Raw genomic sequence first — 23,632 nt, forward strand, 5'->3', positions numbered from 1 at the left:
TTTTTTTCTTATTTCCCTCTGCTGGCCCATGGCCTCGGCAGTGACCGGCAGAGGTCATCGGTCATAGCCCACAGTGCAAAAGAAAAGAAAGAAGAAAGAAAAAAATCAGAAATTTTTTTAAAAAATGCAAATATTGTCCACGTTAACATCAGCCATGCCACAAAGGATGGCCAACATCCACATCAGCAATTTTCTGCCAAAATTGGCTAGAAGGTCTATATTGGCATATCGTCAAAAGTTTTAAGACTAAATTAGTCATATTGAAAAGTTTAAGACTAAATTGGCCGTGTATTTGTGACTTTTTTGGTAATTTTTCCAATATGAATCTATCTTACACCTGAGCAACTATTTTCATCTCGCTAAGAGCACCTTCTCAGTCATCTACACATTTCTCTTACATGTTTCAAATGTCTACCTAATATGCAACCAGGCCTTCATTGTGTACATGGGCGCCCAGCTCAAAAATGATATTTTCGCATCATCGCCTCACCATGTTAACATGCTCCAGAAAATCATTGGCAGGTCAGACAATCAATAACCAATTCGTATTTTAGATCTTTGGGTATTTTAGGTATACTAATATAGCTTATCAATAACCAAAATTTTGGTGGAAAACCCGTTTTTGCTACCTTTCATTATATAGCTCAATACCATCCAAAAAGAAATCATATCCACATTTGTCTCATCCTCCACGCGGAATTTTTTCATCCAGATTGCATCCATGTTTTATCCGGCCTTATCCTATCTTGGACAGCAATCAAACATCAGATAAAATAAAATTTACCTTGTCAAGGCTTTCATCCTGGTCACCAACCATGGCCTTAGTATTCATGTCATAAGAAGTTTCAAAATATGTACAGCGAAGATCCCTCGAAGCATCTGCTCTGTAGATACGAAAGGAGCTTCGATGGATTTGCTGCAATGTTAACCGAAGAGGAAGCGAAGAAGATGGCTGGTAATTAACATCATAGTTTAGTCTATCATAAATTTACATATATATATATATATATATATATATATATATATATATATATATTGCTTGTAACAAAAACAAAATCATTTCTGGGGCACAATACTTAGGATTGGAGGGCGTGGTGTCCGTGTTCCCCAGTCAGAAGCAGCAGCTCCACACCACAAAATCATGGGACTTCATGGGCTTCTCTCGACAAGTGAATAGATCGGAAACAGAAGGCGATGTCATCGTCGGAGTGCTCGACACTGGCGTATGGCCGGAATCGGAGAGTTTCAGTGATGAAGGGCTGGGCCCGCCGCCGAGCAAATGGAACGGCACTTGTCAAACTTCAAACAATTTCACTTGCAACAAGTACGTCATCATTTAACATTCTCCTTAAGAAAATTACATGAATACATCTTATGCGTATATATATTATATGATTTAATGTGCTAAGGCAACGATATTTATGTTCGCGAGCAGGTTGAGAGATTGTTATCACATCAAACACTTTCTTAAAAAAAGTAGATAAAGAAATCAAATTGAACAAACTTTTATTTGACTACAAATTTTGATGAACTTGACTCGTTTTATCCATTGATTGATAGTTTTATCTTGCAATGAGATGGTCGTTTCTCATCCATAGTTTGATGTCCAATTAGAACCATTTTCTCAATGGGCTTAATCTTTTTACTTCGTTTCTGTACAATCTCTAAAAATAGAAAAGCAAAAGAATTGCATTGGAAAAATCACGAAACATGTGATTGGAATTATCTAAATTTTGTATTGTCTATATTAAAACTGTATGTTATGAAGCTAGAGAGATGATACCATAGAATCAAGAAGAAATATGAAGGCTCACGACGACAATATGACAATGAATATGCTCATATGTCCAATTCTTTTATAGCAAGGTTATCGGGGCAAAATACTTCCGAGCAGGCGAAAATTTCAGTCAGACCGATCACCAATCCCCGAGAGACTCCAATGGACACGGGTCACACACAGCATCGACGGTAGCCGGTGATGAAGTAAGCATGACCAATCTATATGGCCTGGCTCAAGGCACGGCTCGTGGCGGAGTTCCATCAGCCCGCATCGCGGTTTACAAAGTGTGTTGGTCCGATGGTTGCAGTGATGCCGACATCCTCGCTGCATTTGACAATGCAATCGCTGACGGAGTCGACATAATCTCCATCTCGATCGGGTTATCCTCCCCTAGAGGCTATTTCAGGGATCCGATTGCGATAGGAGCTTTTCATGCCATGCGAAAGGGTATACTCACATCAACTGCTGCAGGCAATGATGGACCCGGTATTGCCTCCATCATTAACTACTCGCCATGGTCTCTCTCGGTCGCTGCTAGTACCATCGACAGGAAGTTCTTCGCTAGAGTGCTATTGGGTAATGGTAAGACTTATGAGGTAATAAAAGTTCTCTCTAAAAAGAGTAGGCACCTGTTCGCTCGTTTTGCGACGAGGAATATCCTTCACCGAAACTGTGATTTTCGGTTTTTATTAAAGTAGGTTCTGTGGCTTGATTACTAGGAATATCGTGGCGAAAAAACAGAGTGTAGTGCTGGGTTATGTGGAAGCGGGTAGAAATTGAGTGGATTGAAAATGGATCTGGGATCAACAGAGTTCCAAGCTACGTTACAATACTCCTACGAAAGCGGTAAAGGGCTTGAAGGTTAACTAAAGCTACAGGAAGCTGTAAACGCAGGAAGTAAAAGTGCAAATGAAACTAAAGTGCATATAAACTTGAGTGTTTTTGCATTCTTGTGTGTGTTTTTTCTTCTTCTTTCCTCTGAGTACGTATATCTCCTCCTACCCTGTAACTGCTTGTCGGTTACTTCTTTGTTTTCGAACTTTGAATTTTGGCGCTTTCAATAACTGCCTTATCTACCCACGTTTTCCAATTTCATTGTCCACCAAAACTTGATCTCAACTGCTGGGATAACTTCCAATTTGGATAAATGATCTCCCACGATCTGCTCGTGTTTACTATCTCCACTTCTTGCTCATAACTTCCTGTTGTCACGATTCACGTGGCTGGGTTGTGATCTTGCCGATTTTCGGTAGCTTCAACATTTCCCGAAATGTAAACTTTTCATGTTTCGGTAAAATTACCGATTCTCTCCAGTCACAGAGTTCGGGACATGGTGCCACTCACGCTTACTACATTCCCGAATTTTATCCAAACGTACTACGACTGAGCTCCATTGTCCATCGGATTTTGACATTAAACCGACGTGACATCCATGCCGATTTTGTTGTAAACAGCACCTTTCGGGTTCGATCTTGCACGGAGAGAACAAGTATTCTGTAGACTAAATCATCTAATTCAAGCCAATAATTTGTGGGACTCACAGTGGTCCCCTTTGAAAAGCTCAAGTTCCCATGCAGTTATTCCATCGTGATTAGCTCTGTTTACCATATCGTACATAAATTAGGATGTATAAAATTTCTCCTAAGTAGCACACGGAAAACATTCATTTTTTATGTACCTAACATGTGGTATGGTAAATCGAATTGGTAGGGAATCTCCATAAACACCTTTGATCTCAAAAGGGAGATGTATCCATTGATTTATGGAGGCAATGCTCCCAATGTCTCTGCTGGATACAATGGGTCCATATCCAGGTAATTTACTGACCATCAAAGACTATAGTAAATTTCACTAGCGGTCACTAAGTTTGGTGCATTTTGCAATCAAGTCACTAAAGAATCTCTAATTGAAGGTATTGCATTCCAAGTTCTTTGGACTCCAACTTGGTGAAGGGCAAAATTGTGTTCTGCGATGCTTTTGCAAATGAAGGACCATTCTTTGCTGGTGCTATTGGTGCTTTGATGCAAGACAATAGACCCAAAGACAGTGCCGACTCTTTCCCCATACCCACATCTTACCTAGACCCAGAGGCTGGCAACGATATCTACTCGTACATGGACACCACCAGGTCTTCTTTCTTTTTCTTCTTTTATTCCTTTTTTTTGTCTCTTTTTTGCCTTTCGTAGCTTCAGTTAATCCAAGATGGCAATGGCATGAGCACTAAATAAATTTGAAATCCTAATAAAATTCTCTCAGCGACCCAACGGCGACCATATTCAAGAGCGATGAGGGTCCTGATGAGAGGGCACCGTACGTGGTGTCCTTTTCATCGAGGGGTCCAAACCCAGCTACACTTGATATTCTTAAGGTAACTTTACACATTATATTAGTCTGTAAAATTGTGCACGGATAGTTGTATGAACCAACGTTGGTTTTTTGTTTCTGGTATAGCCAGAACAATAAAATGCGATATCTCGTTGATTTACAGCCAGATTTGGTGGCCCCAGGCAATCATATTTTGGCTGCATGGTCTTTGGACAGTCCGGTTTCAATGGTTCAGGGAGACGACAGATTTGTACCCTACAACATACAATCGGGGACATCAATGGCATGTCCACACGCAAGTGCAATAGCGGCTTACATTAAGTCATTTCACCCCACATGGTCTCCTGCTGCTATCAAGTCTGCTCTTATGACCACTGGTAATTCACATTATCTTGTTGAATGAATTCGATTATCTTATGGCCAGATTGACAATTTTGAAGGAGAACAGAGGACAATGTGATAGGAAAAAGATGCATGAAAAACTATTAATGTCTCTGGTCAAATGCCGCCCCATTTGAAAAGTAGCATCATATAATGTATTGAGTACTCAATAAATGATGATCTGATGTGAGAACATTGACTAATTTCTAGCTCTTCCCATGAGTGCGGAGATCAACACTGAAGCCGAATTCGCATACGGGGCAGGCCAACTTAATCCCGTCCAATCGCTAAATCCTGGCTTGTTGTACGATGCCGATGAAACTGACTATGTCAACTTCTTATGCGGACAGAATTACACCACGAAAACATTGCAACTGGTCACGGGTGATAATAGCACTTGCTCGGGATCAAACAATGGAACAGCAGCGTGGGACCTGAATTATCCATCATTTGCACTTTCTACTTCGTCGAAGGCCTTTAATCGCACCTTTACAAGGATTGTGACAAATGTCGGATCGCCCACATCAACATACACCTCTGTCGTTAAAGCTCCAACTGGGATCGAGGTCACAGTTATACCCAGTGTCTTGACTTTCTCGAGTGTTGGACAGAAACTGCCTTTCAGCGTAACGGTTGAAGGGAAGTTAAACAGCTTCATGCTTTCTGCCTCTGTAACATGGACTGATGGCGTACATCAAGTAAGAAGCCCCATTGTCGCATTTCTAGCAAAAAAAATTGTCTTGTCATTTTGAACCTTGTAATCTCATTGTGATCGAACATTCGATGTTCCAAAAAAATAAGAGGCAATAATACGATCCGTGTTAGTACGGCTACGCATTCTATGGATTTTGATGACTTTTTGACAGGGTAACCTTGTATTCCAGTAAAAGTTTGATGGGCAAACTTTTCAAAATCTCACTCTGCATATTGTGTTAGAAGTGGGGATCGACCCCGACCTGTGGTCAATTAGCATTAGTTGTTTGATATACTTGTCTTACTATTAGGTCCACGTAGACCTAAAAAACAAAATATAACGAAATACGCGCTACAAACTCGGATGTAAGCAATGGATACTTCCTCTCCTTCGGAGACCAATTGCTTTTCTTGCCGCTGTCCCGTCCTTGCAATGCTGTTTCTCACTAGTACTCCATATAAATTTGTGCTACAGGATACTAAATTGAGATTGAGTTCCTCCAATTGTTATAGGTGCTTTCACCTAAAGATCATTTTACAGTGGCCTTGATTGCTTGCGTTGAGCTTGCTTGAAGGACACGCTCAAGGAAACAATATTTTCTCTTAAACAAAGATAGCACGATATATGCAATTAGAAGTGTAAAGCACAAACTATAACAAGTGTTTTCAAGAAATGAAAAGTTTGATTCTTAAAGCTACCAGAGAATTATGATAAAACGTATAGATTCGCTTAATTAAATGTTAGTCATAATCACCAGGTAATGGATTGATTTTAGCTGCTGAATGTTTTGGCCATGCACTTGCATAGACAGAAAATTCAGCAACGACAAAGTAGGAAAGGAAGCGATGAACTCTTGTAAATGTTAGAGATCCATCAAAGGAAAAGCTAACAATTTCAACTCAGTACATAAACTAATGGCAAACTAAAGGTTACAATAATCTTCAAGATTCAAACTTTTACTATTATGAGAGTACTAATAATCATGAAACAAAAGGAATGGGAACAAGAATTGGAAGACAATTCCTAGTAGGAGTTTAACCTCTAAAAGCAGAGTCTGACAATGACGATAGGTAACCAGTTAAGCTTTCATGAGACCTATATGAGGAATCCCCTTCCTTAAAACACTGATCCACCTTGTCCTTCAAACTCACTGCTCTGTCCCTAATAGCTTCGCCTGCTGAATCCGCCATTAATCTTCTAATGGCATGCTCTATCTCGCCTCTCTCAAGCTTACCCTCCAAATGCAACCCGACCCTCCAAAAGTCACTCACATATCTTGCATTCACCTTTTGATCCCCAAAAGAGGGTATACAAATCATCGGCACACCTTCACAAATGCTTTCCATCGTCGAGTTCCAACCACAATGAGTCCAAAATCCGCCGATGGCCTGATGAGCTAGCACTTCTTGCGTGGTGCCCATTTCACAATATGACCCCTTCCATTTAACATCTATAGGTGTTGAGTAAATTTCCTAAACAGATTTTGAAGTTGACAAAACTATCGATGTTAATCTTGTAAATCTAATATGTACTCTGAAGTATTTTGATCCAGGTAAAAATACTCTGGAAGTAGCAACTTTAATACTTCAAAAGAACTTAACTTTTTGAATGCTCAGACTTTACGAGGTTCAGAAGGAAATCTTCAGACTCTACAAGGTTCAAAATGAGAAGTTCAGACTCTACTGAAACAGACACTCAGTCTTTTTCTTAAGATGTCAAAGATCTTCAGACTCTATTTTTGAAGAGCTTAGACTTTACTGAAGACCTACACTGACTCAGGTTCTAAATGTAAAGCAAGAACCAGAAATTCTTCAGACTCAAAATTTATTCAGAACGAAACATAACAGCTAGTGATCTGGCGTAGATTTCACAAAAGGAAAGTTTTGATTGATTCAATCTAAGCCTAAATGTTTGACAATCAAACATTATGACAAGTATATATCACAACAGATAAAACTCTAATTATGGAAACCAAGATTCTTGCTGTATGGGAAAATGATTCAGTGGGATTCGAATTTTATCAACCAACGGCTACTCAATCCATTTTATACAAATCTGTCCAAGGTGAAGATTGGAAGATGATCCTTTGAAGACTATCCAACGGCTAGTTTGGAAGTGGAGGAGTATAAAAGGAGACCAATGAGAAGCAAAAGGTACATAACGAAATCAAGAATCAACAAATCCAAAGTCTGAGCTTATTCCGATTCTATTACTTGTCTTTCCTGAGCTAAATACTGAGATTTTGAGGGATACTTTGTAAAAGTGATTGTGTGAGATAGAGAATTCTATGATTCATCGAGTCATATCACTCAGATCTTGTAATTCTTTTGATCACATAATGGAATTCAGCTGGTAGGCTGTCAGCGTGGGAGAGTGGACGTAGGCTTGATCTAAGTCGAACCACTATAACTTTTTATGTGCAGTTTTCTCTATCCTTAATCTCTCATTATATTGTTTACACTGCACACTAGCACATTCAGAATCTGAACATTGTTCAAACTTTACTGTTTATAAATCGTTTTCGCTTTAAATTCATAAAAATCACTCGAATCACCTATTTCCCCCCCCCCCCCCCCCCCCTTTAAGTGATACCTGCTAGCTATAACAATTGATATCAAAGCAAAATTGCTCATTTATTGAAGTGCTTTTTACTTCTAAGCTAACGATCTTATGGCTAGCATGAGTGTTCCAGGTCTCATTGAAGGACAAAGCAATTCCAGACCACCATACTTCGATGGCAAGGAATACAAAATCTGGAAAAACAAGATGAAGGCATTCATCAAATCAGTTGATCACATGCAGTGGGATGTTGTCATCAGAGGAGTTAATCCTAAGTCCTCTACACCTGCATCTACTTCAAAGGAAAAGCTAGATGGAAGCAAACCAGAAGAAGCTCCATTATCTCAAACTGAGATATCAAAAGGAGAAGCTTTATATTCAAAAGCAATTTATTTATTTTATTGTGTCTTGGCATGTGACATTCCGAATTTACAAGTTTAGTAAGTGCAAGTTCCGGCTCAATCGAGTGGCGTTCCTTGGACATGTGATTTCTGGGAATGAAATCTCAGTAGATCCGGCAAAGATTGAAGCCTTGGTAAAGTGGCCGAGACCAACAACGGTAACAGAGGTCCATAGTTTCTTGGGGTTGGTAGGGTATTATCGATGTTTTGTGAAAGGATTAGGATGTGTGCTTATGCAACATGGTCGAGTAGTAGCGTAAGCATCAAGGCAATTGAGGCCGCATGAGTTAAATTACCCGACGCATGATTTGGAATTGGCCGCAATCATTTTCGCCCTTAAGATTTGGCGACATTACTTATGCGGAGAGAAGTTCTAGATATATACGGACCATCAGAGTTTGAAATATCTGTTTTCTCAAAAGGAGCTTAACATGAGACAGCGTCGTTGGATGGAGTTACTTAAGGACTATGATTGTGATATTTTGTATCACCCCGAAAAGGCCAACTAGGTAGCTGATGCGTTAAGTCGGAAGTCGAGCATCGCATACTTGTTAGTTAAGGAATGGACCTTGTTGGAAGAGGTGCGAGACTCAAAATTTAGACTTGAAGTAAGTCAAGTCTCGAGTTTGCTGGCCACACTAAGGATCGAACCAGAAATCCAGACTAAGATTAAGGCTTTACAATCTACGGACCAAGAAATTCAGAAAATTTTGGAAATGGATATTACTAAGAGGAAAGCGGACTTCCAAGTATCCGAAGATGGGATCTTGAAGTTCCGAGGAAGGTTGTGTGTGCCCGATGACGCAAAACTTAAGGAAGAAATCTTGTCGGAAGCGCATCGTAGTAGTTATAGTATCTATCTGGGGAGTACGAAAATGTATTAGAATTTGAGACAGTACTATTGGTGGAATGGTATGAAGGTGGACATAGCTAAGCACGTGGCTAAGTGTCTGACGTGCTAGTAAGTGAAAGCGCAACATTGTAAGCCCGGAGGATTGTTGCGACCTTTAGAAATCCCAGAATGGAAATGGGAATATATTACTATGAATTTTGTAATGGGATTACCAAGGAGCCAAAAAGGGCCATGATTCCATTTGGATGATAGTGGATAGAGTAACCAAGTCGGCATATTTTTAGCGGTACGAAAGGATTTTGACTTGGAAGGGTATGCCGAATTGTATGTAAGACAAATAGTTCGTCTACATGGAATGCCGGTGACGATTACTTCGGATCGTGATCCCAGGTTTACCGCCAACTTTTGGAAAAGTCTGCAGACGGCATTAGGATCAAAGCTGCAATTTAGTACAGCTTACCATCCATAAACGGATGGCTAGTCTGAAAGGACAATTCAGACTCTAGAGGATATACTTCGGGCAGGTATATTGGATTTTCAGGGCAAGTGGAAAGAGCAATTGCCCTTAGCAGAATTTGCGTATAATAATAATTTTCAGCAGAGTATCGGAATGGCGCCATTTGAAGCGCTATATGGCAGAGCATGTAGAACGCCCGTGTGTTGGGATGAAGTTGGAGAAAGGAGTATAACCTGGCCAGAATTAGTTCAACAATTAGTTGAGGCTGTTAAAATAATTCGTGAAAGGCTGAAAATAGAGCAAAGCCGTCAAAAGAGTTATGCAGACAGAAGGCGAAGACCTTTGGAATTTCAAGTAGGGGATGACGTATTCCTCAAGGTATCGCCAATGAAAGGATTGTCTCGATTTGGTAAGAAAGGGAAATTAAGTCCACGGTTTGTGGGATCTTTTTAGGTGTTGGAAAGGATTGGAGAATTAGCGTATCGACTCGCCTTATCGCCAAACTTATCTTAGGTGCACAATGTATACCACGTGTCGATGTTGAGGAAGTATGAACCGGATCCGACCCACATGCTGAACTATGAAGAAATAGATGTGGACGGCAGGGTGTCGTACGTGGAAAGACCGGTGTGGATCGAGGATAGGAACGAACAAGTCTTAAGGATCAAGACGATCCCGCTGGTCAAGGTGATTTGGAAACATCACGGGACCGAAGGCGCTACTTGGGAAAGCGAGGAACTGATGAGACGTCATTACCCCCAGTTGTTTGATTAGTTTGGATTTTGATTGTAAATTTCGAGGACGAAATTTTTATAAGAGGGGAAGAGTTGTGACATTCCAAATTTCGACCCACTTGGTATTTATGAAATGCATGATTTCAATAACGCACTTATAGCAAATCTCGCCCAGAATTGATCACTCTTGGGATACTAACCAGTAGGGAAAGGCTAATTAGGGAATTTAATTCGCGCGGCCATAGAACTTGATCATGGACTGACTTTCGACCATAAGGATTGTCGAGGTGATATTTTAGGCTAATACAGACCGATCTAAGGTTGTTCATGGATCGATTTGCGAATGCCATATAACTGGATCGCGGGTGATTCCGCCTCGCCAGGATATGAAATTGCGAACGATCCCAAACCTATACCAAACGATCATGATCTTTAGAACTAGTGATTGATTCTTGCTATTATATGACAATCGAGGTCGCCATGACTCAAGTGAGCTTAAACGTGGTTCGATTTAGTATGACCACGGGTCAAATACACGAATTTTTCTCAGAAGCCGCCCGTTAGTTTGAGATAAGCGTAAGTTGTGTTTATTTGAGTTTGGCTATTAAATAGAGATCGAGTTTGGGCATCGAAAATTTCGATAGTCATGATATAGTATTTGGACGACGTCAGAAGTACCGTGGTCAGTTTTGAATTTGCTCGAATTCAAAACTAAATTGGAATTTTGGAAGAAAATGGAAATGACCGTTTTGGCCTTGAGATTTTATGAAGGCCAAGTATAAATGAGAGGGGCATTTTGGTCATTTCACACCAACTTTAGAAATATAAATTTTTGGACGTTTTTGCCCTGCACTTTTTGTGAAATTCCCGTTTTACCCTTGGATATTTTTGGGTAAGAATTGATCTTGGTTGTTGATCCTTGGATAAGAACAAATCTTGGCTGTCAGATGGAAAGTAGAGAGAGGGGTAAGATGGTAATTTTCCTTGGGGGAAGGACATCAATTATTGGTGCCTTAGTATATATATTTTCTTCTCTCTCTCTCCCCCTCATTCCCACGTTTTCCCTCTCCCTCACCCCTCTCTCGGCCGGCTTCCCTTTTTCCCCTCCTCCCGTGACCATGGCCAACCAGCCAAGCCCACCGTCGTCGCCGTTCAGCCGCCGTGCGTTGCTGCCGCCGCTCGCCGGAGTTGCTGCCTTGCCGAGGCCGTTGCTGCTGCTTGTTGGGCTTTTCTTGCTTAGGTTTAAGGCAAGTTTCTCTCTAAACCTTGGGTAGAATGATGTGTTGTTAATGGATTGATTTAGGGGTTGATGGAAGTGATTATAGATGGATTAGAGGAGAGCTTGATCCCTTGTTGTGTTCATAGATGTTCATGTGGCTGTTGGATGATAGTTTGGATATGATGGAATGAGTTTGGCAGTTGAAATTCGGTAGAAATCAATTAGGGTTTGAATCCGTGAGGTTTGGTGTGATTCTCGGATTCGCGGTTACTGTATCCATCCGGTTTGCTATTTTTGTGCAGAATTGTGTAGGCCAAATTTGAAGAAGTTTTCTTCATGAAAGTTGCTTCCAACATCTTGAAGTACAACATATTTTAAATTTGGAATTTTTGGAGGCCATTTGGCACGAAAACCCATTTTCAGACCGTCTTAAAACTGCCCGGAACACTATTGATCCCGACCTTCTTGTCTTACCGAATTTTTATAAAATTTTCCAGACCTATTTTCAATAAAATTCCTTCATAAAAGTTGTTGGTGACTTTCCTTTCTATGACATATAAAAATTTCAAAGCTTTTCACGGTGATTTGTGTGTAGAAAGAAATGTATTTTGAGGATAAAACAGTCTGTTAGAGCAAACTGATTTTGGTCTAATTTCGAGGGACAAAAAGGCATGGTTGCAGATTGAATCGGATTTTGTGTTCTTCATAAGAAATGTTTATCAAGATGTTTTTTTATGATATATCCAAAATTTAGAATTTTTGGAGTTCGTTTACTATTTATTTTGATGGGATTTCGGTCATTGTGTAAACTGCCCAGATTTACCCTGATTCTATGGATGTTCATATTTATGAGTGAAATGGTGGGGGTGTCAAAGTTGAATAGTTGCTGCCCTTGTGACTGGAATTGATCCTTGAATGTGTGTTGTATGAGTTGATTTGAGGGTGGTTGGTGATTACCTAATTGTGACCGTGTGCGTGGAAGGGCTTGTGGATTTAATTGAGGGGAAGTGGCTTATTCGGCATGTGCGTGTGGATTGATCAGTTTCGTGGCTGAATGGTACTTGATTGACGGCCTAAATGCTGCTTATGCACGTGTGACTTGATATTGAATACTCGGTGTCCATGTTGATTGATTGGTTGAGTTGTAATGATTGATGTTGTCGAAACCGAGGATGATTTGGTGGTGATCATGGGTTGCGATTGAGTTGACATGCATTATGTGAGCATGTGGTGTGATTAACACGCGAAGTGAATGCATTGCATGACATGAGTGATCACTAAAAGCCCTGAGGGGCAAAGATAAAAAGTGGTGTGATGGTGTGCTCGTGTGATCACCTATTCCCTGATGCGTTTTACGCGAGGAATTGAGCCATCCTGAGGTGCGTACTTTAACGTGGGACGATACCCGGTATTACCGGAAGACCGCCAACCTGAGGCGTGTACTGTAACGCGGGTTGTGCCGTAAGTGGAGGATGTTGAGCCTGAGGCGTGTACTGTAACACGGGCAAGAGACATAGCCTTAGGCGTATACTGTAACGCGGGCTAAGGAGTGCTGTGAAAATGAGACGGTTGTTTATGCCGTAGGTGGAGGATGTTGAGCCTGAGGCGTGTACTGTAACGCGGGCAAGAGACATAGCCTGAGGCGTGTACTGTAACGCGGGCTAAGGAGTGTTGTGAATATGAGATGGTTGTATGTGGACCGTGGATTGAAAATGGGCCTAAGGCGTGTACTGTTACACGGGTCATGAATAATCTGGGTACGTGTGATGCATAGTGCTTGATTATGGGGTAAAAACTGCTATGCATAGTATGGGACGTGCCCAAGTGGGTTTTGCTTTATAATCGAGGCACGCACAATTGTGATACAATGATGCGTGTGAATTCTTATTACATGCTTTGGTTATGTGATATGGTTGATGCATCATTGTGGCATATATGTGTGTTTAAGCCAGGTAAGAATGCCTATGATTATATTATGGCACGTTTATTTCAGTAGCCTTGTATGTTTAAGACGATCCAGAGGCAACGTATTCTCCTAAACGAGGTTTAAGGAGCTTACTTGCTAAGTTATCTCATCCCCCCCCCCCCCCCCCGCGGTTAAACATTTTCAGGTTTGGGTGACAAATAGACGTCAAGTAAGGATCGGAGACCAGGGTCGATGGGGGGGATGGGATGAACTTTCCGCTTTTGGATGCCTTGCTATAGAGGAGTTTAGGTTAACCCAATCCTTCTGTATGTGCGGTTGGTGGCAAGTCGCCCTCAGGTTGGGCTTGGAAATTGTACCGAACTTGGGTTAACAGTGTGTTTATGAAAGTTGTTTTGTTGATGTGTATTCATGCTGTCTCCTTGGCTGCCCCGAGTTTTATATGATGTTGATAGGGTGTTATAGTTCGCTTCCGCATGCGTATGATCGTTAGTGAATCGATCGGGTCGACGATGCGTCCTGGGACATCGCACTTGTAACGACCGTAGTGGGATGTTCGCGTGCTCGCCGGGTTCGGGGCGTGACAAATAGCCTCCAGCGTCGAGTTCCACCCGTTGTGCTTCCAAAACCCGCCAACGGCAGGGTGGGCTAGGACCTCATGTTGTGGGGCCCACCTCATGATCTGGCCCTTCCCGTCCAGGCCCTCTAGGAATCCGCTTGGCAGGGCCTCGAGCCACTTTGACCCGCGGACCGACCCGGGCCAGACCACCCAAAGGAAGTGCCGGCTGCTATTCACGAGCCCCTAGGCTATTTCTAGGAATTGGGCCTCGTTGAGTATTGAGAGGCTCCTGAAGCTCATGTAGAGGACCGATTTGGGCTTTTCTTGCTTGTCAAGCCACGAAATGCAGCTCTTATCTTGAGGCAACAAGTTGCTTAATGAGGCTGCACAGAGCTTGTGGAATGGGCCAATCGTGAAGATCGGGACGGGGAAGTGCCGGCGACATTCAGCCAATTTGGTCGATTCGAGCTCTTTGAAGGAGTTGAAGATGAGCCCGGAAGAGGCCTGGATGGCCTCGGCCATGGCGATGATAAGCCTGAGGACATCCTCGGGGTCTTTTGTGTTGAAGACGTGAAGGTCTTTCACTTTGAGCGGAGGAAGTTCGGGCACTGCCTCCTCTAACCGGGAATCTGTGAGGAATGAAACGCAGAAAACGGTCAAACTCGAAGACACATTAAAGCTGTTTTAAGTATACATTTGTCTGCTTCCTAAAACACAAAAGCTATTGCTCTACACTTTTTCACAAATCAGCTACGGGTGAAAAAGCATTTTTGACGTTGCACTCTCCATCTCCCACGATCACAAGGTCTAAGAAGCCAAAAAGCATCTTTTTTCTTCGCAAAATTGCAAGGAGTAACGCCGGAGATAACAACATAAATAAGAAAGACCATAATAGTTTATGATGACAATTAAACAGATCATCATATTCCACCCAAATATGTGAGATCTTGATTCACGTGGAAATGAATTTTAACGATACGACAATACTGTCAAAGTGTCTCATCATGATTCCTGTATCTCATAAAATATTCACGCCCAATCGAGCAAAAGGGTATGTGAAAATTGCTTTGTCCATCTTTTCAACAATTTCTTGATTAGCAGTAGAAATGTCAGGTGTGATGCGATACCTGGCAACTCAAAGAGTTAAACAACACGGATAAAATTATCAAAAAAGACCTTAATATATTACACATCTGCAAATTCAGTTATAAATATTTTAACAGTAATAATTAAGTCATAAATAATTTCACGTTTCACCAATTAAGTCCATCAGGCTAATTTTGACAGGAAATCGCTGACATGGATAATATTTTTCTTAGATTTGGGCATCGCTTGCAGGGGCTGCAATACCCAGATCAGGGCACGGCCAACCTCGCTGACCACAAGCAAGGCCACCTTCGCCCGCGGTCAACGAGACTAACCTCGCCCAGACCATCGTGGCCGTGGGTGAGGCCGCCTTCATAGTCACAATGGTCTCGCCTAGGGACGAGCCGGGTAAAGAAGAAAAAGAGAAGAAAAAAAGGAAAAATTAAAAAAAAATCTTAAAATATTATTGAAAATCGTTCACGTCAGCTATTTCCAGTCAAAATTGGCCAAATAGACTCAATTGTCAAAATGTGAAAATGTATAGAACCCAATTAGCACGATTGAAAGATTTATGGCTAATTGGCACAAGTGCAACAAGTTTATGACTTTTTGGGTAATTTTACCAACAACAGAAGGGCTTGCACCAAAATCGACAAGCAGGGGGGACAATCTGATTGCACGGATTCAAGTTGATTCGAAAGCTGTGGAGCGTCAAGATAATGTTCATAATGTTTCTACTAGGTCCCATGGAAAATGACCATCCAATTTTTTTATGAAACAAATAATTTGTGTTTTTTTCTATCTTCAACAGGGGAAATAGTTATTCCTCGCACATTAAAGTGTATGCGAAGATAACCATCCTATGCTTGCTCAAACGCTTACATAATGATGATTGGAGGCTTAATAAGCGGATATTCTGCAAACTGAAAGATCCTGAGAGACCACTCGTACATCAGAAAGAATCATGCTCTGGCTTGAAATTTCATATTCTGCAGAAGAATAATAGATCTATGGCCTTCCAATTTGCTATATAGTCATTTAAACTCAAGTCACATATGACACAGTAAAATCAAGTACACATCATAAGCGAACGAAGTTCATTTGTCTAGGGATTTATGTGTGGAGATGTGGAAGGAGCTTACCTTGGAGCGGGAGGTAACCCTTCTCTTGCATGAGCGGCAACGCGTAGAAAGCGAGAAAAGAGGCGATGCTGCTAGTTGCAGCACCATCCTCGGGACGTTAAGCTCGTCGGCAACCGCCTGAGTGAAGTGCCACACCGGGTCGGTTATCAAGCAGCACAGAATCCGATCCTTCGAAGCATCAGACAACAGCTTGGCCAAGCAGTCTCGGAACGGCCCCACGCAAGTAACGTTCATCAGCGTCACGAGAGCTATGAAGTCTACGGTAGAGGCCTGGCCCTCTAGCAAGCCGTCCGGGATCGATTGGAAGTTGAAGTGAGGGTAGTTGGAGGATTTAGGAGAGTTGAAGTGGGAGTGGACTATGGTGATGGAGAAGCCTCGAGAGTAGAGGAGATTTGCAAGCTGAACCATCGGAGTTATGTGACCTTGCAAGGGAAGTGGGAAGAGGACGATTTCGCGGCCGATCTCGGCTTCACCGGACTGTTTCTCAGATTCTCCATGAACAAATTGGTTTGCGGCTTTTTGCTGGTGTATGTTGCGTGTCTTGTGTGTGTGCATATGTCGATATGACACTTTTTTTTTATATTGGTACAAGGAGGTGTTGCGGGACACGAGACAGTGCCATTTTTTCAGAGATGAGAGCGTGGTAAGATGATTTGATAACTCTTTCCTTTGGACACTTCACAGTCTCATTTCATTATGTCTCTTCGGCTTTCTTGATCGGTTAAACTGAACGGGTCGAAGGAGTTTCCACGACCATGAGGACATAATGGTCGCGGAGAATTAACATGTTTACGTGCTAAATCAGGAAAATTAACACGTTCTCCCATTTTTGAATGCCAAGGACATAGTGAGATTGCCGATAAATCTTTAACCATATAAGATTCTTTACAAGAGAGTGGAAAAGTATCGCCAATATGCCAGTCATCACCGTTTCGATTGTCACGAGTTAGCATCTTCTGTCGTTTTAGCTGAGATCTAGCCGTTTTCAGCCCGTTCGACTTCAGACGACGTGCCCGGTCTCAAACCTTCTTTTTATCCAATTTTGACGGGTCGCTCTACCATGTCCATAATCGCTACCAATTTTGAGGACGACATCAGCTGGTCCTAACCACACAATTCGGAGTTAATGCAAAGACGCAACTCCACACCTCATACATCAAGAAGAAGCTGACAGCTATTTAAGGAGTGAGTAGTGCAGTTGCCAGTTGCGGCCATTGTTTGGTCCAAGGCCCTCCACAGAGAACGATTGCTTGCACTGCCAGAGTTCCATTATTTCACAATATCTTCTTGCTCATTAATGGGACCCAACGAATTGGCTTCCCTGCTGCATGTCGAGGTTGTGGATCTTGTTGGATCATTGAAGGCTTTGCAAAATTGGCGTGAAAACCGAAGGGATATTGTTATTAAATCAATCCGAAATCACCGGAAAAATAAACGATGAATGATAAAAACACTAAAGATTTGCGCGGTTCGATCTGAGTGTCGATACCTGCTCTATGGGGAGAGCCAACAACAAATAATTCATTAATAATCGGAGAATCGGGATTATATTCACCCACGTACTGGAGTGTTTTATAATTAAACAACTCAATTGAATGTAAAAAACCAGAGCACAAATCGCCGGTTGTTCAAACCCAAGGCAAGAGCACTACCTACGGGTGAACAAGAACCGTCCTGTTCGTCCAAGAGAGAACTTCTATGTGCATCTCTTTTATACTTTAAGTCGCGGCCAGAAGATCTCAACAAAACCCACGAAGTCCACGTTCTTTTGGGTGCGGCTTAAAAGGAAATTTTAATAAACAAATGAGTGTTCTGGTCCTTTTCTTGAATAAACAAATCCCCACAAATATTATATTTGTGTGCCCCTTCATTTTTGCAATTGAGGAAACTTCTTGAACAAAGAAATTCTAATCCGTCTTGGTATTTCTTTCTCAACAAATTCGATCTAATAGACTTATATCCTCCAACGGAGTGCTCAAACCAACAATATAGTTTAGGGCCTGCTTCCAGGGATTCTCTCCATTGGCGGCCAAAAAGTATGCGCCAGCTTGCAAAGTCCATATTGGACTTGGATTGCTTCTTGAAGAAAAGAAACCAACAAAAGCCCAGCTTGAAGATATGTTCACATGTTGAAGTTGGCAGAGAAAGAGAAGCCCAAGTTGGTCTTCACATGTGAACGCAAGAGAAGCAATTATGAGCCACCGTTTTAATGGTACATCTTCGCCTATGAAGAAGGAAATTGACAAAGCAAAAGAGTCAGGCCAAAGAGGGCCTCAAGCCACCATAGCGAGGGTGACCTTCAGCGAAAGCCACACGCTGCTGGAAAGGCTGAGAGCAAAAGGTATGAGCTTCGGGAAAACCTCTAGCAAGGAGAGCTTCAGAATAGAGGAAGTCACCAGATGCAAAGATGAGCTTCAAAGAGAGAGGCAAAGCAGCCTAAGTAGACATAGAGAGAGACTTACTCCTCTAAGAGTGAGAGACAAACAGATTAGTTGAGAGTGTCTGTGTATAAGTAAATATTACTTTGAGATTACTTTGTAATAGCTGTGTAAAATAATGTTTAGTGTAATGCCGCAATTTGGCATTACAAGTGTCCCTTGACTTGTCTATTACAATTCTCTCGTGTTACCACCACAATGCTTCCTCATATCCTACAAGTGGTATCATAATTGTGTCTCTGAATACCCTACAATTGGTATTAGAGCAAGGTTGCACACTCTACATTCTCAAAGTCGGCTTGAGAGGCATGTTCGAGGAAACAATGTTTTCAAGGATGTATGCTCTATGGGGTTAAAGCATCAAGTTTGGTATAACTGGTTGGTTGGAGTTCCTGTAGAAGTTTGATTTAAAAGCCACCAGAAAGTTCATCTGCCGTATAAAAAGAAAGACGACTCCAATGACAAATCATTTGCAATCTTATAGTTACCAGCGATAGAATATATATTTTGGACCTAAAAAATTACTAAGTGAATGTTAAAAATGACATCACAAGTGACATAATTTTCATATGGTGCTCCCTCGATTGCCATAATTTTTTCATCAAATCACTCGAGTTTCGTAAATTCCGTAGGCCGTTCGCTTGAATATCATAACTTTTCAATCGATTACCTGAATACCTTAACTTTCAAAAAACATTCACCACAAGTGCCAAAAATCTCAATAGCATGATGTCACAGATTGTGATTCTCCTGTACTCTTGTACCCATGTGAGTGGAGCTTGGTGCCGTCAAGTGAAAAGTGAGTGATGCAGAAGGGATGATACAATTGGTTCGTGGAAGTGGCGTCAAGGTGGTTTGTGTTAGGAATTCTAGGCCAGAATGAATATACCCTTAGGAGCTTTGAAGGCGGGGTTAGCCTTCCATGCACAAACTGGTCAAGAGCTGAAGTCACTTTCCTAATAAGGCTATGGCAGACCAAAATCAATTGTTGCGCCTAAAGTATTTTGTGTGTCTCGCTCGAGAGACTAGATGCCCATGCTAAGCTGGGCATAATACTATCTGATACGAGGATGTTATTTGCCGTATTGTTCTTTGGAACAACTATAGAAGAAAGGCTGGCCTGGGTCTACTTGACTCACTCGGCGCCGCGCAGGCTATTCCGCGGCCAAGAAACTGTCGGCCGTGACAAATGGTATCAAAGTAGGGATCTCTCCAGTAGGTGGGTGATTTAGGATAGACCTGTGGTCTATCCGGTCCTATGAGGGTAGAGAGTGAATCGCCAAGGCTAAGAGGGCTTGGACAACGTGCAGCTCTCGTCCAGCTTCTACGATGGCAATGGGGGCATAAGGTGGAATCGAATTGCTCACTGAATAGGGATTCCTAGATCAATTGGTGAAACTCAAGAGGAGGTTTGTTATCATATTTCCAACAAGGAGAGAACCCTCCATTGGCCTGCTGAGATCAGGAGAAGCCTTGTAGGCGAAAGAAAGGGAGTACAGTTGGCTTGGGATGCCACACTTGTTAGGATGCACAAATGACCGGAGATTCACGAACAGCTTTGATCGGGGGAAACTACCAATGGAGTGGAGTGGAGTGGCATGTTCTGTTGGGCAAGTGTTGCCATTCATGTAAATCTTGGGGTAGTGGCATTGATGGTTGAGGAACGCAAGGAAGCGACTAAACAGCACACAATGAAGGCGTTGCGGAATTGATTGGGGGAGAACGTCACGGACTGTGATTCTCCTGTACTCTCGTACTCTTGTGAGTGGAGTTTGGTGCCATCGAGGTGAAGAGTAAGTGATGTAGAGGGGATGATATAACTAGTTCATAGGAATGGCGTCGGGGTGGTTTGTGCTATGAGTTCTAGGTTAAAATGAATATACCATATGATATAAGGATGTTAGTCATATTGTTCTTTGACACAACTATAGAAGGAAGATTGGCCTAGAATTTTCTCGACTCGCCAGGCACCGCACGGACTATTCCGCGGCCAAGGAACTGTTAGCCCATGACAATGACATTTGTGATGAATTTTTTCAAAAGTTATTGTACTCAAGTTATCAATTAGAAAGTCATGGCACTCGAGTTATCAATTGAAAAATCATGACACTTGAGTAAACGTTTATAAGTCAACAAAAAAAGTAAACATTTATAAAAGTCACAGCACACAAATGGTTTATTGAAAAAATTATGGCGCCTACTGGCACCAATGATGTCCCCGTATATGGTACGCCTTTGAATTTGGCGGGTCTTCTATATAAAATAGGTGAACCCCGCTAGTTGGAAACTGTTATATTTGTTTCCTATATTTGAGATGGACACAAAATATTAGTTTCTAAGATATTAGACATATGCCGCAAAAGATCCTTAATACATACGGTTGCTTTTGTCAAATAAAATAACGTGCAGATGGTTACAAGTGACTTAAATCAATCAAATAGAGACAAAAGATTTGTATCTAAAAGTTATTATCAGGGACGCTGCATAAAATGGGGTTTTAGTCAAAGTGAATAATTTTTCACCAAAAGTTGATTTTTTATTTTTTAATAAAAGTGATTTTTGTGGTGATTTGAATAGGAATCTACTCGACGTGATAACGAAGATGAATAGCGAACTTAAAGATAAAAGACTGGAAATGATGATGAAAAATGAAAAGAAAATTAATTAACTGAGAAGAGTATATTGGGAATGTGTGTTTGTGATCCCCTTTCATAATTATACGCCGCCATTTATATAAGGGTTAATACCACGAAAAATCACAAACTAGTACATTTGTGACAAATTTACCCCAAACTAATTTTTTGACCATCAAAAATCCCAAACTGGTACACCTATGACAATTTTATCATCCGTTAGTTTCCGTTAAATTTTACTATCAAGTTTTTGAGTTGAATGACACATGGCAGTTGATGGGTGTACCGATTTGGGGTTTTACCCTCCATTTGTCACAGATGTACCAATTTATGATTTTTCGCGATATTAATTCAATTTAATGGATGATAAATTTGTCACAAATGTACCAGTTTGTGTTTTTTAATGGTCAAAAAATTAGTTTGGGGTAAATTTGTCATATGTGTATTAGTTTGGGGTTTTTGGTGGTCAAAAAATTAGTTTTGGGTAAATCTATTACAGGTATACTAATTTGAGGTTTTTCGTAGTATTAACCCTTTATATAACCCAATAATTATAACCATTCACTAGCAGTTATTACTCTAAGTATGGTTACAATTGTTCTCCCGAGATTCCAAGTTTCCTATGCACACGCTGATCTCATCCACGAGTAATTACAACTTCCAAAACCACTAGGTTAATCAATTATCGTTCAGTCTCCTTGCCTTCAATCAATATTTCTACCCTTGTGTTCTCGTTTTGGTCCCAACACTTAAGCCAAATTTTAAGATGGCTAACCCTTTGCTTGCTCCGTTAATGAGTTTCACTTGACACCTCTCAACTACTGGTTAATGTTGAATGTATGTAGCTGTAGATAAGTCTTCCGTTAATGAGTTTCACTTGACACCTCTCAGCTACTAGTCAATGTTGAATGTATGTAGCTATAGATAAGTCTTCTCCATAGATGTCGATATCCATGCCATCAAGTTGTCAATTGTTCAATAGCTCATGTCACTTTCACCGATAGTCTTCCTTGATCAATTGTACTCCATCGTTTAGCAATAATTATACAGTATAATTGTCGATACCCAGGCATGATAGTCACCCATAAAATACCTTTGTAATTTCCTATAACTACATTCCATATAAGTCGTTATATATAAAAGTCTTCTCCATAGAGGTTGATATCAAAACCATGTAGTTGTCATTTGTTCAATGGCTTATATCACTTTCATCGACCAGTCTTCCTTGATGAATTGCACTCCATCATTCAGTGATACTACCTTTGCAATTTTCTATAACTACATTCCATAGTTGTCATTATATAGATGAGTCTTCTCCATAGATGTCGATATCCATGCCATCAAGTTGTCAATTGTTCAATTGCTCATATCACTTTCACCGACAGTCTTCCTTGATCAATTATACTCCATCGTTCAGCAATAATTGTACGGTATAATTGTCGATACTCAGGCATCATGGTAATCCATATACTACCTTTGCAATTGTCTATAACTTCATTCAGTAGTTGTTGTTAACCATGATGATCACATCAACCAAACTCAATTAACCAACTGAACCTAGTGCTTGTTGATTAAAAAGAGTTGGTTATTTTTTTGTGTAAACAATAATAGATAAAAAAATAAAGTGGGACATATATGTATGTCTTTAAAAGCTTAAGTTGTTGTAATGGCAACATAGCCATCCCTAAAATCTAATGACAAGCTCCATAAAACCATCATTCTTTTCCTTTAGCAATAAGCGCCATGTAACAACCTACGACAGCGGAGAGCTATCTCTACTGGTCATTAGGGACAGGCTTTTTGACTTTTAGGGACGGCTTCTCCTGTAATCCATTATTATTCAGCTAGGTGTCGGTATTATTCAAAATGTGGAGTTTTGAAAATTGTTCAATGTGCCATGGTGATAATGAAAGGAATCAAGCATAATGGCCTGTATGAACTTCAAAGTGATACAGTGACGGAATTTTCTGCAAAAACCTCGGATGCATCAATTCGAGAGTCTGAATTGTGGCATATGCATTTGGGGCACATAAGTGAAAGAAGCCTGAGAGTTCTAAGTAAAAGAAATTTGCTATGTGTTCATATGGCTAATAAACTGAATGTATGCAGGTGTTGTGATTTAGATTAACAACGGAAAGTGCAGTCCAGTGAGATTGTCAGAGAAACCATGGAAATTACGAAATTAATTCACTTAGATGTTCGTAGGTTGTCGCGATTTCCTTCGAGGAAGAGTGCTAGATTTATGCTAACAGTTGTTGATAACTACTCGAGAAAGACGTGGGTGTTTGTGCTTAGGAACAAGTTTGATGCTATTGTCAGGATCAGGTAGTTGAGAGCTTTGATCGAAAAGGAGACAGGTAAAACAATTAGGTAGGTGCGGACTAACAATAGTATGGAGTTTTGCTCGAAGCTGTTAAACGAATTCTGCATGAAGGAAGGCACAGTGA

The 23,632-nt window shown here is 41.0% G+C and overlaps 1 protein-coding gene and 1 pseudogene across 2 annotated transcripts; one reads left to right on the forward strand and one right to left on the reverse strand.

Annotated features, from left to right (window-relative positions):
• The first annotated feature begins 323 nt into the window (after window positions 1-323).
• Window positions 324-5,313, forward strand: LOC115677452 (cucumisin-like). Of its 2 annotated transcripts, none has more exons than XM_056313001.1 (9): window positions 324-522; window positions 861-955; window positions 1,081-1,324; window positions 1,863-2,376; window positions 3,491-3,594; window positions 3,693-3,908; window positions 4,037-4,148; window positions 4,269-4,482; window positions 4,837-4,994. In XM_056313001.1, exons 1-9 carry the CDS (start codon window positions 446-448, stop codon window positions 4,872-4,874), a joined length of 1,614 nt encoding a protein of 537 aa, XP_056168976.1. In that variant the 5' UTR covers window positions 324-445; the 3' UTR covers window positions 4,875-4,994. The 2 variants fall into 2 exon arrangements, with proteins under 2 accessions (XP_056168976.1, XP_056168975.1); XM_056313000.1 differs by having other exon boundaries at window positions 348-522; window positions 4,697-5,313.
• A 739-nt stretch (window positions 5,314-6,052) lies between these two features.
• Window positions 6,053-16,611, reverse strand: LOC115677457 (UDP-glycosyltransferase 76B1-like; annotated as a pseudogene).
• Between the last annotated feature and the right edge of the window lie 7,021 nt (window positions 16,612-23,632).

Source organism: Syzygium oleosum, unplaced genomic scaffold (assembly GCF_021117445.2).
Source record: "Syzygium oleosum isolate NSW1041296 unplaced genomic scaffold, Sole_v2.1 Sole_v2.07, whole genome shotgun sequence".
Classification (NCBI taxonomy): Eukaryota; Viridiplantae; Streptophyta; class Magnoliopsida; order Myrtales; family Myrtaceae; genus Syzygium; species Syzygium oleosum.

What these genes read in the sequence shown, in the direction of transcription:
- LOC115677452 (XM_056313000.1), top strand. Translation starts at nt 446, where the DNA reads ATGGGCGCCCAGCTCAAAAATGATATTTTCGCATCATCGCCTCACCAT. An exon ending in GTAATGGTAAGACTTATGAG is followed by an intron (nt 2,377 to 3,490) that starts GTAATAAAAGTT and finishes TCGAATTGGTAG; the next exon opens with GGAATCTCCATAAACACCTT. An exon ending in TCGTACATGGACACCACCAG is followed by an intron (nt 3,909 to 4,036) that starts GTCTTCTTTCTT and finishes AAATTCTCTCAG; the next exon opens with CGACCCAACGGCGACCATAT.